At 39.9% G+C, this 20,304-nt stretch overlaps 1 protein-coding gene across 1 annotated transcript in view; it reads left to right on the top strand.

Annotated features, from left to right (window-relative positions):
- The window catches only part of DHCR7 (7-dehydrocholesterol reductase), a 30,961-nt gene that overhangs the window by 4,001 nt on the left and 6,656 nt on the right, over positions 1-20,304 (top strand). Inside the window, exons 2-4 of the mRNA XM_060765552.2 lie at positions 16,859-16,962; positions 17,871-18,093; positions 19,479-19,566. Of these exons, the coding sequence (XP_060621535.2) occupies positions 16,865-16,962; positions 17,871-18,093; positions 19,479-19,566 (409 nt within the window). The 5' untranslated portion in view covers positions 16,859-16,864. The remainder of the gene's footprint in view (positions 1-16,858; positions 16,963-17,870; positions 18,094-19,478; positions 19,567-20,304) is intronic.

Genomic DNA, 20,304 nt, shown 5'->3' with positions numbered 1-20,304 from the left:
TTTGCTTTCTGGCCAAGGCAGCTAGAAGCTAGCTTGGAACTGCATTAAATGGTCAGTGTAGATGGGGCCCCAGGAGCTGCAGTTTTGGGAGCAATATTAAAAAAAATCTAGAGCCCCCTTTGGCGCAGCAGGTTAAATTGCTGAGCTGCTGAACTTACTGATCAAAAGGTTAGCAGTTTGAATCTGGGGAGCAGGGTGAGCTCCTGCTGTTAGCTCCAGCTTCTGCCAGCCTAGAAGTTTGAAAACATGCAAATGTGAATAGATCAATAGGTACCACTTTGGTGGGAAGGTAATGGTGCTCCCTGCAGTCATGCCAGCCACATGACCTTGGAGGTGTCTATGGACAATGCCAGCTCTTTGGCTTAGAAATTGAGATGAGAGCAATTTGAGTTGGACACAACTAGACTTAATGTCAAGGGAAAACCTTTACTATTGAAAAATCTTAGCCACAGAATTGTAATGTCTCGCCAAACTATAAATCCCAAGACTCCACAGGATGAAGCCATGGAAAGTGACCTCAAAAGCTGCATCTGTAAAGTGTTAAAAGGAGCCTGCGAGATCCTGAATCAATATCTGAAGCTTAGGGAAGAGTTGACCCTTTGCATCCACAGATTCAACCAGCCATAGCTTGAAAATATTTTTTCAAATAAATAAAAACAAAAACTAACGCTTTATTTTGCCATTTTAACTATTCCATTGCATGTCATGGCATTTGAGCACCCACACATTCGGACATCCATACAGTCCTGGAACCAAACCCTACCAGATACTGTATAGCATGTCTGGAAGAACAGTAAAATTAACATAGAAACAAAGAAGAAACCCAAGCATCAAAACATTATTCAAGTGGGGGTTAAGTTGAGGCCCTTGAAGTGCTTAGACTACGGCTACCATCAGACCCTAGCTAGGATAATTAATCATGAGTGGGATGATGAGGGTTGTGGTCCAACAACAACTGTGCATGCCCATCACACCCATTCATAAGACAACATACATTCCTTAATGTTAGCGTGTCCCTGATCTCAAACTACTTTTAAATCTGGGCCATATTTGCATCCTTCATTAAGAACTTGAAAGCAAGTGTCATGGATTTGATGACCGGATGCAGCTAATGTGAATACAGCTGCAATACGTAGCTCTCCAAATATTATTTGGCAACAGTTACCATCTATCCTGGGCATATTAATAAGTAATGATGGGAGTTGTGAGTCCCAACCCTAAAGCAGAGAGAAAGGTATGTTTTGAGCCCCTCCTCTGTTTTGACGCCAACAATCGTTCCTTTGTTCTTCAGCCCAAAGGTGGGAGGCAATATTTCAAGGTCTTTGCCTTTGCCTTGGAATGATTGGCCCAGGCACCTGATAATCAGAGACTTTCTGCTTAATCCCTCTTGCTATTCATCCTATCAAAGGAGGATTCTGAATAATCTCCTCATGCAGAAGACAGCTCTTTAATGCATTATAAGCTAATATCTTTGGGATCAAAATTATACAGGAGGCTAGATTGCAACCTGCTGGAGCCACAAATTAGATTTCTTCTATCGTGCTGTTGAAATCATGTTATAACATGCTGTCTCTTAGTTTGCAGTTTTCTGTTCCAAGCCAGGTGGCAGGTCAATGGGCAGTTTCTGTACACCCTATATTGGCAATCCACAATTTCACAATATATTATCTTTTTACTCTATACATCAGTGGTTCTCAACTTGTGGGTCCCCAGTTGTTTTGGCCTAAAGCTCCCAGAAATCCCAGCCAGTTTACCAGCTCTTGGGATATATGGGAGTTGAAGGCCAAAACATCTGGGGACCCTCAGGGTGAGAACCACTGCTATACATGGTACAGTGTGTTGCATTCTTTGGAGACAGAACTAATTTGGGAACAAAAGGGATTTTATTCCAAACATGTTTCACAGCTAGGATAAATACTGACTGTTTATACAACAAAGTGATAACATATGGGCTTACACAGCAGGTTTGTTTTTTCTTACTCTTTACACTTTGGGCTGGTCTGCAGTCACCTTGTGAACTCTTGTGAACACACAATTGAAAGAGAAAATATACATGTCAAACAGACCACAGTATCGTTTCACCCAGCAAATACAATTGTACTTAGCTGTGTACAATGGGTTGTTGTAGGTTTTTTCGGGCTATATGGCTATGTTCTAGAAGCATTCTCTCCTGACGTTTCACCTGCATTTATGGCAGGCATCCTCAGGTTATGAGGTCTGTTGGAGCTAGGAAAATTGGGTTTATATATCTGTGGAATGTCCAGGGTGGGGGAAAAAACTCTTGTCTGTTGGAGTTAGGGATGAATGTCTGTTGGAGCTAGGTGTGAATGTGTACAATGGTTTGTGCATTTTATAATATAAGATGAATTCTGGATCACACCAAGCACCCAATTCACTGCAACTCTAACCCATTTACACCAACACATTTAATGCAGGTCCAAACTAGCTTTCAACTGTGGCAGTCAGACAACAAACTCCCAGAAAAGTGCATGAAAGAAAGCCCTTAATGTGCATCATTGCTCTTTTGTTGAGTCATCATCACCTGGACCTCAAACAGGTTCCAGGATTTTCTATGGAATGATCTGTACAGCAAAACAACTTATCCCACATTTGCCCTTTGTTCTTGGCTTACTTCAAAAGTAACTTGCATGTAATTGCATGTAATTAATTCAGTAGGGGGTCAAGAACAGGAGACCTTCTCTGTAGAATGATTGAATCAAAGGCAAACTGTTGTCACTTTTCTCTAGCTTGTGTGTTTGTGTCTTCCTCAGTAACCACTTTTGCCAACTTCACCAAACACTGATGTTGCTTGACCACAAATGTCCCAGTTTTCACCTGGTGAAATACTGGAGAGTATGGATTTGTGGTATAATTTCCAAGGAGGCATGCCTGAGCGTGTAACTTGGCCCATCAGTGCCCACCTCAGTCCTATGGACCTCATCTATGTCCCCTTACCATTGTTGGTCTGTAAATTGCCAAAGAACTATTGTGACCATGCTTGGGAGTTATCATGTGAATACTGAAGAGATTTTTTCTTCCACCATTCCTTATTGAATCATAGTTAGAAGAAATCATATGGGCCAGTTGAACCCTGCATATATATAATTTCTTTTACAGTTCTGGCACAATCTTCTATCATAACAAGCAAGCAGTTTCTGTGTAGAAAAAATAAAGTTCAAATGTAAGAACATAAAAGCTTTAAATCACACCCAAGTCTCACAAAATGTGTTTGTTAAGAGAGTTGTCACTTAACTCGAGGTGTGAGCTGTGTAACTGGATGTGTCCTTTAACTAGCGGTGTGCATCAAAGCAGGGTGAATTGTAGGCAGATTGCTAAGTGAATTGCGGGTGATAAGCAAAGATTTTTAACTCCTCGTTGCCTAAAAAGAGCACCAACACAATGATTTGCATTTGATTCAAATCCAAATCATTTTGTTGGTGCTGGCATCTAGAGCCAGGATTCTTTAGTTCTCATGGTCTGTCTTTTCCAACAGGTTTAATTGTATCATTGGGTTTTAGGAGAAAAAATAAAGCAGATTTTGTAAGTCCAAAGGCTGACCACCTAAATTATATGTTTTGCAAGAAGAAAAGTCTATCTTACGCTGATTGTGAAAGAAGAAAGTGTATTTATTTTTTGTCTGATGCAGAAATATAGGCCAGTTTTTTAAAAAAAATCTGGTGTCACTAAGGGTGCATTTACACTGTTGAAATAAATTAGTTTGACATTATTTTATCTGCCATGGTCAGTTCTATGGAATTGTAGGATTTAGCTTTCTCTACCAAATATTGCTGGTGCCTCACTGAACTACTCCTCCCATGATTCCATAGCATTAATCCATGGCAGTTAAAATAATGTCAAACTGCAGTAATTTGACAATGTAGGTGTAGACTAGGTCCCATGAGGTTATTTGCAATGATGCTTTATGCTTTAGTAGTCTCACTTCCACGACAGCCAAGGACCATTTTAGTAGCACATGCAGAATGACCCAAGTATTTCTGAAATTTGCTCATTCCTGGGTTAGGTGATAGCAAATAAGAAAGATAGATTTCCTATCTGGCTAACCAAGGGCTTGGAACTCAGGCCCAAATTCCTGCCTTCATGGCTTGTTTATTGTAACTTGTTATGAAATAAATAGGAATACTAGAGAGAACTAGATTCAGTAACCCAATAGCATGCAAGCTGGTTGGGTGTTATCTCTTGCAGGTGACAAACCTGGGCCAAGAAAGAGGCATCTCCAAACATATGGCTCACCATATGTAGTCAGCCCTCCATATTTGCAAAAAAATGAAAAACCACACACACAAAATGTGATTTCTTTAACTCGAGATAACACCTCTCTAGGTTCTTCAGCATAGACTCACACAGGAGAACCAAGAGATTCCTAATGAATTCTCTCTAAGAATGTCTAAGTCCTTCACTGCAAGTATGTTCAGCTTCCAGAAGAGTTGACCATAAGGTTGGACTGGGGAAACTAGAATGCCGAAAGAGTCAAATGTGTAAATAATTAAATCCACAGAAATCAGACTCACAAATATGGAGATCCAACTATATATTTTGCAAATATGTACCCCTCTAACTACAGCCTTATCCAGTGGTTCAGCGTCACCTGTTGCACAAGGCTGTTGTGAAGATTAAATTTAAATAGTGGGAGTTTTTTAGAGGAAATATGGGATATAAAGGTAGAAAACACATGCAACATTAGAATATCTTTAGTGAAAGAAGTCTGTAGCAAGCTGAGAACATTATTTATTTATTTATTTACTTTACTTTACTTTACTTGTATACCGCAGTTTCTCAGCCCAACAGGCGACTCAACGCGGTTTACAACAAGGATAAGAATCAATCAACGATATACAATTTAAAACCATAAAAGCATAATATACAATATTGACACAACAATAGACAACACAATGCATCTCATAACTAGAGTCGTGATCCAATCCGTCGTCCAAATTTCAATTCCTGTAATCATCACATTCATTGCACTGTTTAACCGAATGCCCGTTTAAACATCCAAGTTTTTAATCTTCTTCGGAACATTAGTACTGAAACCTCTGTAATGAGGAGTGTGCCAAAAAAGTCATTGATCCAGTTCACTGGATGCTTTTATGTATGTTACTCTGTCTTGATTAAGTATAAGGCTCCTTAAGAATACCTTAGAAATGAGTGAGATAATAAGTAGCAAAGCTTTTGGTACTCTGAGTAATCAAACCCTTCAAATAATTTACATTTACGTGAGATTTCTCGTAAATCAGGAGTGTCACAACTTCTTTCTTGCCTAATAATTAGTTATGTTTGGTAAACTGTTTCTCATTTTGTGGAACTATATACAAAGCAGACACCTTCATCTGATCTTAATCTTCTACGAGTATTTCTGGCTTTAGACTTTTCCTTTCGTTAAAGAAAAGTAAAGAACAGGCGATGCTGCTTCTGCTGTTAAGCTTATTTAAAGTGATAAAGATCATTTCATGGAGAATTTTGTAAAACAAGAGATTGTTAATCTGGATTTTGTCTGCAATGATTCAATGTGTTGCTTTTTCACTGCAGTAGGCTTCCTGAAGTAAGACTAGAATGCCGAATGTCTATTTACATATAAAATAGCGGTGAAATCTAAGAGCAGATTAAGATGTTATGCCAAGTTTCATCTCTCCTGCCAAGTCTATTTACATCACGCTTTCCCTCCTGTCATACCTCTCCCCACCCCCAAGTTTCTCTTCTCTGCTTCACTTTAAGGCATGCAAACTGTTTCTTTCAGGCCTATAGTCCGGAGTGGGCAAAAAGTCCCACAGGTTTCCAGAAAATGCAGTGGTCCGTTTTCCCAAATATCTTGAGTCTCCAGTCTTACTTCCCAAAATGAAATGGTTAGCCAAGAATCAGCCCAAGTAGAAGCTGGAAGTCACTTAAAGCAAACTGAGAGGTGTCAGTGAAGTCTGTCAGGCAGGCAGCAGGAGGAATGACAACCCTACTTCACTGTTGTTCATCCTGACTATAGCCTGTGAGCCAGGATCAAAACTGGAATCAAGTACAGTGGGATAATGTTATTTTGTGTATTGCCTTCCTGCCTCTCCTTGAAGTGTGGTTAAAATACCATATTTACTCGAATCTAATGCTCACCTTTTTTGGCTAAATTACCTTGCCAAAATTAGGGTGCACGTTAGATTAGTGTAATCTTAGTGTTGGAGCCCCCGGTGGGGCAGTGGGTTAAAGCACAGAGCGGCTGAACTTGCTGACCGAAAGGTCGCAGGTTCGAACCCAGGGAGCGGACTGAGCTCCCACTGTTAGCCCCAGCTTCTGCCAACCCAGCAGTTTGAAAACATGCAAATGTGAGTATATCAATAGGTACTGCTTCGGTGGGAAGGTAACGTCGCTCCATGCAGTCATGCCGGCCACATGACTTTGGAGGTGTCTACAGACAACGCCGGCTCTTCGGCTTAGAAATGGAGATGAGCAAAAACCACCAGTCGGACACAGGGGAAAACCTTTATCTTTTTACTAATCTTAGTGTTGAGACAAAGCAAAAAGGGATGTTGCTTCAGGAGATGTACCTAGAGCTCCTATATGACAGATGTCATCTGTAATTTAATTGCTGTAGTTCAGTGCTATGCAATCCTATGATTTGTAGTTTGGCACCACCTTATTAAGTGGTGGTTACATGATCAACCACGCTTTGTATATCCGCATTCACATTACTGCCATTTACTAAATATGGCATGCATTTCCTGGAAATTACTGATCCAGATCTTATAGATATTGAGTGCCCATTGGTTTTTGAAGAACCCTAAATACATTTGAGAGTGTGCAGGCGGAAATCCTCTTCTTCAGTAGTTAAAGACATTACAATTATCACTGTCTTTTAAACAAAAAAGTAATATCTTCAAAATTTGTCACTCTTTTTTTAATTCTTCAAGCCAGCATTGGATTATGTGATCTGCCTCCTCCTTCAGACCATCTCCCTGCAGCAAGCAAAGAAAGATGCAGAAAACCTTGCACCACAAGGTTTTCTGTTGTCTAGAGGAAGTGGGAGACATGTTAGCACATATGGCAGTGTCAGTGGTTTCATAAGTTTAACCTGCTATTTCCACTCTTAATGCCAAGTGTAGTGGGCCCTCAGTATCCACTAAGGTGTGGTTCCAGGATCCTCCTGTGGGTGCTCAAATCTCATTGAATACAATGGCTTAGAGAAATGGTGTCCCATATATAAAATGGAAACGTCAAGGTTTGCTTGTCTGATCTTTTTATGTGTTCAAGCTGTGAATTTGTGGACATGGAGGATTGACTGTACTGTGGTGTTGATCAACATCCTTAAAGAGCTGGGCATGTTTAGTCTGAAGAAGAGAAGGCTGAGAGGAGACATGATAGCCATGTATAAATATGTGAGAGAAAGTCATAAGGAGGAGGGAGCAAGCTTGTTTTCTGCTGCCCTGGAAACTAGGATGTGGAAAAATGGCTTCAAACTACAAGAAAGGAGATTCCATCTGAACATTAGGAAGAACTTCCTGACTGTGAGAGCTGTTCAGCAGTGGAACTCTCTGCTCCAGAGTGTGGTGGAGGCTCCTTCTTTGGAGGCTTTTAAACAGAGGCTGGATAGCCATCTGTCAGGTGTGCTTGGAATGAGATTTTCCTGCTTCTTGGTAGGGGGTTGGACTGGATGGCCCATGAGGTCTCTTCCAACTCTATGATTCTATGATCCTAATTTGTTGAATCTAGTTGATTTTTTTTCTGTGCCAGGAGTGATTTGAGAAGCTGCAAGTCACTTCTGTTGTGAGAGAATTGGCTGTCTGCAAGGCCCTTGCCCAGAGGATGCCCGGATGTTTTACCATCCTGTGGGAATCTTCTCTCATTTTCCCGCATGAGAAGCTGGAGCTGACAGACGGGGGCTCACCCCACTCCCAGGATCCGAACCACCGACCTTTCTGTCAGCTGTCCTGCCAGGCACAAGGGTTTAACCCATTGCGCCACTGGAGGCTCCTAGCCTGGTTGATGAAAGGAGGTAGACGCTTAGCACATAACTAGTTAACATATAACTTCCAGTTCTACCTAAAGGGACAGTTTTCTTTAATGTCTGAAGCTTTGTCCTGGTTTTCTCTCTCCCTCTCCCTATCTCTCTCTCTCTTCTACTCTTTGCAATAGCTGCTGCAGGGAATAAGAGAATTCCCAGTCATCTCTTGTATTGATACAGGAGGGAGTGGGGTGAATCTACATAGATCTAATCTCTTGACTACAGCAGACAGGCTAATATTTGCTGACTTGTCTTCCCACAGATGTTCTCTCGGTATGACAGGAGAAACATTTCATTCTCTTTCATTTCTATCACACCATTCTCTACAAAAAGATAAGCAGCGCCTTGTATTGCAAAATTTGTTGTCTGAAATATTGGGAAGAAAAAAAGGCAAGTTCAAAATCAGCACCCAGAAGCAAATTCCTTTCAGTACATCTCAGTTCATAGTGTCTAGACTTGCTTTGAGTACAGTTCTGTTTCTCGCTCTCATCACCTATTAAAGAGGGAGAAAAAAAAGGAAGATAACAGAATTCCTTCCTTTCCTCTTGGGATTTTTGTTTTTGTTTTGTTCCTGCAGAAGTACAGAAAAGGGCAACTCGGGACATGACCCTTTAAATCGTTTATAAAAAAAATGAGTCAGAGAGAAAAAAGCTGCAAGGAGAAAATGTATATAGCCATTTTAGTTTAAAGCCCCAGTAGTATGTTCTTTGCTTTCCAGATAATATATACAGTCAGCCTTCGCATTTGCTGGGGTTGGGATACCATAACTCCCAGAAAGTGACATGAAAGAAGGAATTGCTATCTTTTTTTTAACCTGAGAGAACATCTCTCTAGGGCAGTGGTTCTCAACCTGTGGGTCCCCAGATGTTTTGGCCATCAAATCCCAGAAATCCTAACAGCTGTTAAACTGGGATTTCTGGGAATTGTAGGCCAAAGCATCTGGGGACCCACAGGTTGAGAATCACTACTCTAGGGATTTCTAGGTCCTCCAGCACAGTGCTGTGGTCATTGTCAGCTGGAGATTGACCATAGAAGCACTAAGAGATTCCTAAAGACAAACTTTTAATCAAATCCGCGAATAATCAAATCTACAAAAGTCAAACCCACAAATGTGGAGGGCAAATTGTACTCTCGAACGTCTTTACCTTTTGATTCTGTATAGCATCATGAACTGTAGATTAATGACCAGGGCTTTAAAGTGGGCAGTGGCACATTTCAGCCACTTGCAGAATTCTGGGAAATGTAGTTTGGGCAGACCCTTTTGGATTCTCAGCTACAAGGTCCTCGCCTTCTCAAACCACATTTCCCAGAATTCTGCAGGCAGCAGACATGCGGGGCTGCCCGCTTTAAAGCCCTGGAGTGATAACGTGGCTAATCTCATACCAAAGCCCATTAACGTGTAGACTTTAGACTTTGTAGTTTCACAAAAAGACCATGCTGTAAGGCCATGTGATTTTATACTGAACTGTTTGCAGTTCATTATTTCTTGAATCTGAGGGAAAGCTTAAACAAAGACAGGTTGCTAGTATTTTTTTTTAAAAAAAAAATAATCAAAAAGGCATGTCATGGGACCTTGTTACACATGCCACTGGAATCGTGGTGGATCGCGGTGAATTTGGCAGCACCCACCTAGGGGGCATGGGGACTTATTGCTCCACACCATCCTGGCTTCCCCCCACATCATCACACGGAGGAAGGCTCCTAAAGCTGACTCAACTCATCTTTCCTAATGGAAAAACGGGGAACATACTATTGTCCGCTGCCAGCTTATTTTTGGTATCAGTGCAGGGTTTTCCCAGTTCAGTCACAGAGCCTCTCCGGAAGAAATTTTACTGGGTGTGATGGGAGCTGTTGGGCTCCGTGGCCAAATTTGCAAAACCCTGTCTCCACTGCCAAAAGAAGCTCATGTGATGAGGTCCTTAGAGCATTCTGGAAAAGTAGCCAAGCATATCCTTCTATGGTTCTCTGTGGGAAGAGTGTACAATGACTAAGAGGTGCCAACAAAGAATGCTTTTTCATAGACTTACCATCCATGCATGGCAAAAAAGTGATACATGATTTTCAAAACCATAGTCAATTTCTCTTAATGGTTGTGCTGATATTAGAAATGAGCATGTGGTTTGTTGGATTTTGAAGGCCATTCAAAGCTAATCAAGGTGGCCAATTGCAACATTCACATCTGTCTCAAGTGGACAAGAGTTTTTTCTCCCACCCTGGACACTCCACAGATATATAAATTTCACTTGCCTAGTTTCCAACAGACCTCACAACCTCTGAGGATGCCTGCCATAGATGTGGGCAAAACGTCAGGAAAGAATGCTTGTGGGACATGGCCATATAGCCAGGAAAACTCACAGCAACCCAGTGATTCCGGCCACGAAAGCCTTCAACAAAACTCACAGCAAACCGAACATTTGGTTCTTGGACAATTCTAATAGCACTTAGAGGGCAGTCAGTACTTCTAAAATATATTTTAAAAGTTGATAGCCTGGTTAGATTCAGGAGCACTGCTGTAAAACACTCTGCCCCATCTCAGGAAACTACAATTCCTTGATTTCTGGAAGTAAGGCGAAACTGGATACCCCTCATATTTCACAGAAGAAAAACAAGACGTATGTGGCCAAGCAATATTGGAATTTGGTCAAGGTGGCAAATGTTATTAATGAGGTAGAACTGATAAACTAGAAGAGGCTCCAGCGATTTGCCTTTGCTATAGAGCAGGCATGGGCAAACTTCAACCCTCCTGGTGTTTTGGACTTCAACTCTCACCATTCCTAACAGCCTACCAGCTGTTAAGAATTGTAGGAGTTGAAGTCCAAAACATCTGGGGGGCCCAGGTTTGACCATGCCTGCTATAGAGCCTACTGGGTAAAGCAGCATTCCACCCCGTCGTCTCCCCACAAGTGACTAAACAGAGTGTAAACTACTTTGGAACTCTGAACTCAGTCTTGTGTCCCTATTACTAGTAAACGTGGAAGACTGACTTCATTTCAAAAGCAAAAATGAACTTTCAAATACTTTTCATAGTGCTTTGGGGAGTTTTTTATTAGTGGTCTGTGAACATTCAATGCAACCATGAAAGTAATTCTACAGATATTGGTAGCCTGATCAATAATAAGATAAAGCTGTAGCAAACAGTACTAGCAGAGCATAGAAAAATCCCCTGCCACCCCCAAAATAAAACCCTTTCCCTAACTCTTAAATGAGTTACATGAATGCAAATACACACACACACACCAAACACTCTTTGGAACAGGAAAAGACAGGACTGTCCTTCCACAGACCTTGGGATTTCATAACACTTCAGTTGCTATTTTGATAAATTAGTGCTTTTCAAGCTAATCTGTTGTGGGGGCTGGAAATCACAGTATTTCCCCAATGTACCAGGAACCAGCACTCTATTTATGTCCATTGGGTGCAAGTATTTATTTCTTTCCCGAAAACTTGGCAAACGTGGCAGGCAATGGCTCAGGGTCTAAGGACATTACTTTGAGTATCACAGAAACCGTAGCAGTTGGCATAGCATTATTGGTATTTTGCACTGCATTTTAAGTCTTACCCATTCCTAAGTCCATAGACGGAAATCCTCAGGTCTGGGTTCACATCAGTCCTAGGGTCCCAGTCTGGCTTTGGTATTCTCATACCCAGGCCCGTAGCCAGGATTTTGTTTTGGGGGGGGGGAGGGGGCTGATTTTTTTTCAGGGGGGTTTCGGGGGTGGGGCTGAGTCTGAGTGAAAGAGGGTCTAGCCTAGCAAACCTTTTGTATCATTACCCCAATACCCCCGTGCATATGGGATATATTGAGTATGGTGATGACATCATGATATGAATAAACATAACAGTTTAAATAATGCACCAGTAAGGCCTTTTCGCGAACCACCATGAGAATTTCGGGGGGGGGGGGCTGAAGCCCCCCGAGCCCCCCCCCCCCCCGGCTACATGCCTGCTCATACCCCTTCTACACTGCCATATAAAATCCAGATTATTTGCTTTGAACTTTATTATCTAGCAGTGTTGACTCATATAATCCAGTTCAAAGCAGATAATGTGGATTGCCTGCTTTGATAATCAGGATTATATGGTAGTGTAAAAGAGGCCTCAGATGGTCATATTCCTTTCCCTTGACACCTGGGGGATTTCCTTCTTTTGTTCATGATCCATACTCATTTAAAAATGCTGGCTGCAGATCTATCCAGGTGAGATGGTGGTGCCTGACACCCACACAGCCAAATATGCTATTTCACAGGCTGGAAAAACAAACATAACGCACATAGTCACATGGGTGGCCCACTATTTCTTAATAATGACAATCTGCATAATATGTATTGCATGCATGAAACATATATAGAACAAAAACATGAGCATACATAGTTTCTCCCTGGATACACTCATTGACTGGAATGCGTTCCAGATATGCCTGCGTTCGTAAATGGAGCACCATAGTTGGTAATGTATAATAATGCTTCTAATAATAGGAGGATTAACTAATTCTGTGGACTTTCTAGCAGAAGTCTAAACAAAAGTAGTAATGAGAATTATTTTCTAGCAATTTGATAAATACTTTTGCTTGATGGGGCAAGAACTCAACTTTTAATGTGTGTATGGGAAATAGAACCTGTTTGATCTGGGTGGTAGTAGTAGCTAGGCAGTAGTTACATGTGAGATTTGTATGGGTTTGTTTTCTTTGTATCTTTCTATCCATTAGTAATTGTTAGGTATTATATTTTATTTATAATGTAGTGTTTGTCCTTGTCATGCTAATGACAATTGTTAAAGATAATTTAAAAGATGGTTTAACTTATGCCTGATACAAGCCTTTGTCCCCAAAGTGTTTGTGCAGCTTTCTAAATCCTTCAGTGTAATTCTGTAGTATATATGGTTCACTATTATTCATAGTTTCAAGGAAACTTGGACTGTAACCTCTGCAGATACAGGGATCATATTATATCTTTCAAACTCAATTCATACTGGTGTTAAATTTGATATGGTATTTGACTGAAATAGGATTTGTTTTTTGGATGTTGACATTATAAAAGACAGGCTGTTTTTTCTACAAATATGCCAGAAACCTACTGATGTAATTTTTTCCCCTCATTGATATGATAGTTACTGCCCACTGCAACTAAAGAGGGTACCCTACTCACAAAGATTGAGGAGTACCAGTAGATGTAATTGTAGTTCACTAAGCAAGACCTTTTAAGGCAAGATCATATTTTGAACCAACAGCTAGAGCAGTGGTTCTCAACCTGTGGGCCCCCAGATGTTTTGGCCTTCAACTCCTAGAAATCCTAACAGCTGGTAAACTGGCTGGGATTTCTGGGAGTTGTAGGCCAAAACACCTGGGGACCCACAGGTTGAGAACCACTGAGCTAGAGGATGTCCCCTCAAAATATGAACAAGTTATGCACAAGGCTGCAGGAATCAACAGAAAGGAACTCAGAATTAAAATCTAGACCCACCAGCTGAAGGAATTACAAACGTGTTAATTTATGAGCCTTACACAATTCCTAATCTCTTAATAAAGAGATAGGCCCCTTCTACACTGTCATTATAATACAGATTGAACTGCATTATATAGTCAGTGTAGACTCATATAATCCAGTTCAATGCAGTTATGCTGCATCATATGAGTCTACACTGACCATATAATGCATTTCAATCTGCATTATAATGGCAATGTGGATGGGGCCACAGGCTGGATGACAACCTTTTAGTTTAATTCTTAAGTTTGTTTTGTTTCTCTTCAGGACATTATTTTCACACATCATCTTGTATTTTTTACCACTGACAAAGGAATGTCATCTGAGAGAAGAAAAAAATATATAATTTATTTATTATTTACTTCATTTGTATATTGCTTTTCTCACCCACCCACCCCCCCGGGTGGGGGGTGGGGGCTCAAAGCAGTTTTCAACATATTTATGGCAAAATTTAATGCCTCACATACATATAATATACTAGCTGTACCCTGCCACGCGTTGCTGTGGCCTCTAGTAAAACTTATCAAAGTTGAGGTAGATATCTGGACTATTATGAAAGAGAGGTCCCTACCTATTCCTTCCCCCTTTTCCTCCCCCTTTCTCTCCTTTCTTCCTTCTCTACCTCTTTCTTTCTTTCCTTCTTTCACTACTTGGTTTCATCCTTCTCTCTTTCCTTCATTCCCTCCCCCTTTCTTCCTTTGCCTTTCTTCCCTCCCTGTTTGCTTCCTTCTTTCACTTTTTATTTCCTTTTATTTCACCACCATCATAACAATAACAATAATGCAATGCATTGCCTCTGGGACCGGACACCTCTCCCATTCCCCCAGGGTCTAATAGGAATAATAGCATAATAATAATAATAGAAATAACAACCTTTACCCGCCACATGTTGCTGTGGCCAACCTTCCCTCTTTCTCTCCTTCTTTCCCTCCTTCCTTCCTTCCTTCCTTCCCTCCCATCTTTCCTTCTCCTCTTCCTTCTCTATCTCTTTCCTTCCTTCCCCCTTTTTCTTTCTCTTCTGGTCTCTTTTCTTCCTTCTCTCTTCCCTTCTTTCCTTCCCTCCCTTTTTCTCTACATCTTCCCCTTCCTTCACTCCCTCTTTCCTTCCTTCATTCCCTTTTTTCTGGCTGGGTGCCAATGCGCATGCTCAGCTGTTTTGCCGTTTTGTGAGTGTGTTGTTGTGTTGTTTTTCATTTTGAGTAGATATGTTTGTACCTTGTGGGTTGTGTTATGGGCATGGGAATTTTGGTTAAGTTTCGTTGGTTTTTTTTTTTTTTAGTTTTGTTGTTTTGCCGTTTTGTGAGTGTGTTGTGTTGTTTTTCATTTTGAGTAGATATGTTTGTACCTTGTGGGTTGTGTTATGGGCATGGGAATTTTGGTTAAGTTTCGTTGGGGTTTTTTTGAGTTTTGTTGTTTTGCCGTTTTGTGAGTGTGTTGTTGTGTTGTTTTTCATTTTGAGTAGATATGTTTGTACCTTGTGGGTTGTGTTATGGGCATGGGAATTTTGGTTAAGTTTCTTTGGGGGGTTTTAGAGTTTTGCTGTCCCGTTGAACCAACCGAACAGATTTATATATATAGATAATACTGTTATTTTACTATGCTAATAATATATTGTGTGTGTATGTGTGTGTGTGTGTGTATATATATATATATATATAGAGAGAGAGAGAGAGAGAGAGAGAGTAAGCTGCTCTGAGTTCCCTTCGGGGTGAGTAGGGCGGCATATAAATGTTATAAATAAATAAATAAATATAAAGCTTAACATAGAGCAACCATAACACATAACTATCAATTAGATTATAAAAACGTAACAACATTTAGTCAATTAAAATTTGGAGTGAAATACATATTGATATAAATGTTAAAACCACATAATCCAGAAATCATGGTCTAAGGCCGTTCCCAATGTCAAATATCAATTGCACATAATCCCTGATCATTCCTTGTATTGCTTACTGCCCAAAGGCAGTAAGCAATACAAGGAATGATCTGGAATTATGTGCAATTGTAATGGCAGTCTCATTACAGAACATTTAATATGTAAAATGTTTGTTGCCATTGTTGTTTTCAAGATACTATAATTTAGAACAGATGAGAGAAGGTGGAAGGAGAGACAGCAGCAGTACATAAGCACAACTTTTATATGTCATTAACAGGCTATGGAAAGTGAAGGAGAGATGTCAATACTGATTAGTGTGCATAAGCTTATTCTTTTCTGGTTGGTTTGGTACATTACTGATGTTTATTCTACATGTATAATTATATTTTCAAAGCAATAGTCACTGTACAGTTTTAATTAGATTCATGGCTGTAGGAGACATTTGGGTAATTGAATATATACACTTACCACTGATGACGTCTGTTGAAATGCATATAGCTTTGTAACAGATGAATGAATACCTGAATTCCAATTGAAACTATCAGGACTTCAGTTTAATTAACTCTTTTGAAAAGTGTGATTTATGGTTTTAGTGATACAGATTGGCGCAGATTTATTTTAATATGGTAACTTGTTGGTCAATTTTCAGTCACCCATTCTATAGCTATACTTTGTTTTTCTTTGTTTCTGCTTAAGTATAATACCTTACATTTCTCCTTGTTGAAATTCATTTTGTTAGTTAGATCTCCAATCTCTTAAACTCATTTCGAATTCTGGGCTTTTGGTGTACTCACTACCCCACATAATTTAGTATCATCTGCAAATTTGATAAGTATGCCATCTATTCCATTGACTGAACCCCATGGCACCCCAGTGGTCACTTCTCTCCAAGATGAAGAAGAGCCATTGGGGAGCACTTTTCCAGATCGCTATTCCACCATTTACAAATCCACCTAATAGTAGCACAGTTTTGCCCACATTTTACTAGGTTTTTTGTGATAATATCATGGGAAACTTCGTTGAAGGCCTCACACAAATCATGGTATGCTACATCCATAGCACTTCCTTCCACCAAATGTGTAACTTTATTTTAGGAAGAGATAAACATTCATCTAGCATACTTGTTTTTGAGAAACCCATTTTGAGTTTTAATGATTGGCAGTGACCTTCCATTTCAGTAAAATTACTTTGTATTTCACTGTGGTAGGTTTATTCCTATGTGTAATGTTCAAGTGTCCAATGGTGGTTAAGGGACAAAGAAAAACCAGAGAAATTATTAAGCAGAATTTTTTCTATGGTCAAAAATTGTTATTCAACAAGTCACATCTTTTCCTCCCTTGTTATGGTTATTGGAGATATTTTTTAAAAAGTAAATGTATATGTGTTTGCATTGGTAGGTACAAGTTGCAAAATTATTGGAAGAGATTATTCTCATTTTGTTGTCTCTTGTTTTAACTTTGTGTGTGTGTGTATGTTGTGTGTGTACATATCTTTTTACAGCTTCCAATGGCAGCTCATAATGAAACACAATTTTCTGAAGGAGGAAGAAATAAAAGTGGCATTAATGGAACTGGAAGTTCTAAAGGACAATGGGGTAGAGCATGGTAAGGGGATTCTGCCATGTGGTTGTGATGTAGGAACTCAACCTTAGTCTTTCTATGTTATTTCTGCCTCCAGTATCAATTTTCCTTTATTTATTTTATTTACTTATTTACAGTATTTATATTCTGCCCTTCTCATCCCGCAGGGGACTCGCGGTGGATCACAATGCACACATACATGGCAAACATTCAATGCCATAGACAAACAACATATATAGACAGACACACAGAGGTTATTTAACATTCCAGCTTCATGAGGGTATGCTTGAATTCCGGCCACCAGGGGAGCTGTTGCATCATCATCCACTTGTGACACCGATGGAGTACTTCCTCATTCCTTTGGATGCTGCTGGAGATTTTTATTGCATCGTAAATTAGTTAAATTAGCCTTCCCACATAAATTTCCCTAAATTTCCTACTTGACAGATGAAACTGTCTTTCGGGCTGCAAAGTTTGACAGGAAGCTAGACAAATGGTTGGGAGCTTACTCCGACCTGGGCTGGCTTCGAACTCATGACCTTTTGGTGAGTAGTGATTTTAATGCAGCCAGCTGCGCCACAGCCCGGTCCACTATATAACTCCCAGGAATACATAACTCCCAGGAATACAGGGTGTCCAAAAGATGGACCCGATTTGAAATTACGATAGCTCTGAAATTGGATCCATCATTTTGAAGCATTTTCTTCAGCTACTTTGTTAAGTGTAGAGATAGGGCAGAATATAAATAAAGTATTATTATTATTATTATCATAAGATTTTTGCAGAACTGTTCCCTTTGGCAGTTTTTTCCCCATTCACCCCTTTCTATTTTTTTTTTCATGATAATTAGTGGGTCATTATTATGTTTGCGATCTAGTCCAGCCTATCATCCAGTTTAACAAAATGTTCTAATTCCTGTTTCTCTCTTTCAGGAAAGTTGACTGGATTTCCTTAGCAGGTGTCATCTTCCTACTCCTGTTTGCCCCCCTGATTGTGTATTATTTTATAATGGCATGTGATCAGTACAATTGCTCTCTGACTCAGCCAGTCATTCACGTGTTCACGGACAAAGCCCACCTTTTGGAAATCTGGAACAAAACACCATCATTGACTTGGAAAGCTGCAACCATCTATAGCACCTGGGTAATTTTCCAGGTGTGTGTCTTCAGGCTTCTTTATTGAATTCTAACGGGATATAGGCATAATGTAGCCTTTCGCTACATTCAAAGCTCATAGTTAAGAAACCTGAGAATATTGCTGGTTTATGTCTCTGATCATTGTTCACTGCTTATGAATATAACTAGCAATGATAAAGGCTCCAATTTAGATTTCCATGACCACTGTAATCATTTCTATGAAATACTGGCAATCCCTTCCTTTCTCTCCCCTTCTCCAAACATCTTAGCTGTCAACTAAGCGCCTTTGTACCTTTCTGCCAATTTCCCTTTCATTTTCCCTTCCTTTACCCCAAAGAGCATGTCTGAGTATTTATATAGACTTCTTGCAAACGTATGTACCTGTTCCCGATTTGGAATAAAGCCAACAGAGGTTTCCTAACAAACTTCAGACTTCTATTTACGTATTGACATTATAATATAAACAATTCAAAAAGTCAGCATGGTTAAGGTGTTGGACTAAGACTCTGGAGATCATGGCTTGAATCTGTGGTCAGCCATGGAAACCCAAGAAGTGACCTTGGGCAGGTCACACACTCACAGCTTCAGCGGAGGAAGAAAGAGGCAAATTCCCTCTGAAGAAATTTTGCCAAGAGAATCCTGTGATAATGTCACCATAAGTCAGAAACAACTTGAAGGCAAACAAGAACAAGAAGTATAATGTAAATGTATTTAATGCTATACAAATCCATGTCCTTAATCACCAAGTCCACTCTGATGAGTCAAAAACCACAACTATAAGTTTTAGCCCAAATTTGTAATTTAGCTATCTCCCAAACAAATGTCATGAATTACTTTGAACAGAGTTGGTATTTAGACTGACATCTTTAACATTTCGGTGCAGTTACATGATCAGTAGTGACCACCATTTTTGCAGGAACTATGATACAAAGCTGATACTTATTTATTTATTAGACTTGTATACCGCCACTCCCAATTTGGCTCGGAGCGGTTTACAGCAGTAGATTAAAACGATACAACCAACTTTAAAATACAATAAAAACGAGAACCAACATAGTCCCGAGTTATTCATCCATCGAAAGCTTGTTGGAAAAGAAAGGTCTTACAGGCTTTCCGAAAAGCAAGTAGCTCTTGGATGGTTCGGGTTTCAACTGGCAAGGCATTCCATAAATAAGGGGCCACAATCGAGAAAGCTCTCGATTGTGGCTATAGTAGACATTCCATCCAAACTTAAGTTTGAAATGAAAAAGAAACTTACAATGTGAAATTTGAATAAAAGTCCATGAAAAGTTGCAATTCCTTCTCCCAACCACAGAGTTGCTCATGTTTCAGAACTATTTGGTTTGGTTTATGGTAAAGAGTTTGAATGATGTATTAGATATTCTCCAATTTACCTTGTTGCAGGTTTTTTTGTTTATGCTTCCTGATTTTTGCTACAAGTTCATTCCATTCTATCAGGGAGGATTGCAAGAAGGTGCTGTGACACCAGCTGGTAAGCTCGTTTCTTGGCAACCCTTGCTTTACAAGGCAATTTTCCATTACAGTCTACCCTCCACACTTGCTGGTGTTAGAGGTACAGGGCTTCTGTGAAAGTAAAAAAAACTTCAAATAACATTTTTTTACTTGATAGAACACCTAATTAGGAATTAATAGATTCTCCAGCACAACTCTTATGACCAACTTTGTCTGGAAGATGACCATAGAATTGCACTAGAAGAGGTAGAGATTCCCATAGAGGTGTTCTCTGAAGTAAAAAAATAGCTTTCTTGAGGAAGTTGACCATAGAGTCTCACTGAAGGCCTAGAGATTCCTAGATAGGAAATCATAATCAAATCCGCAAAAGTCAAAGCTACAAATATGAAAAGCGGACTATACTAAAAAATAAAGCTAAGTAACAAGCACTTTCCTATGGGGTTTTGTCTTAGGACTATGTATTCACATTTGTGAACTAAAAATATTATCTATTGGCCAGATACTGTGCCAAATGTTGCACCTAATATGATGGTTATAATGCTGGGCTGGGATTTAGGAAATTCAGGTTCTTTTTCCCACTCAGCCTTGACATTCACTGGTTGCTTTGAGCCCGTCAGTCTCTCCTCTCTTAGCCTGGCACTATGTAACAAAATTGGGGGGCTGGGGGAGGGAATATGTTCCTGGGTCAAAAGTCTTCTTTCCTGATTAATTATGAGGGACTTACTTTGAAAGTTGTTGTTAAACTCCAGAAACTTTG

This window comes from Anolis sagrei, chromosome 1 (assembly GCF_037176765.1).
Source record: "Anolis sagrei isolate rAnoSag1 chromosome 1, rAnoSag1.mat, whole genome shotgun sequence".
NCBI classification, from domain to species: Eukaryota; Metazoa; Chordata; class Lepidosauria; order Squamata; family Dactyloidae; genus Anolis; species Anolis sagrei.
This window is presented reverse-complemented; position numbering and strand designations above follow the sequence as displayed.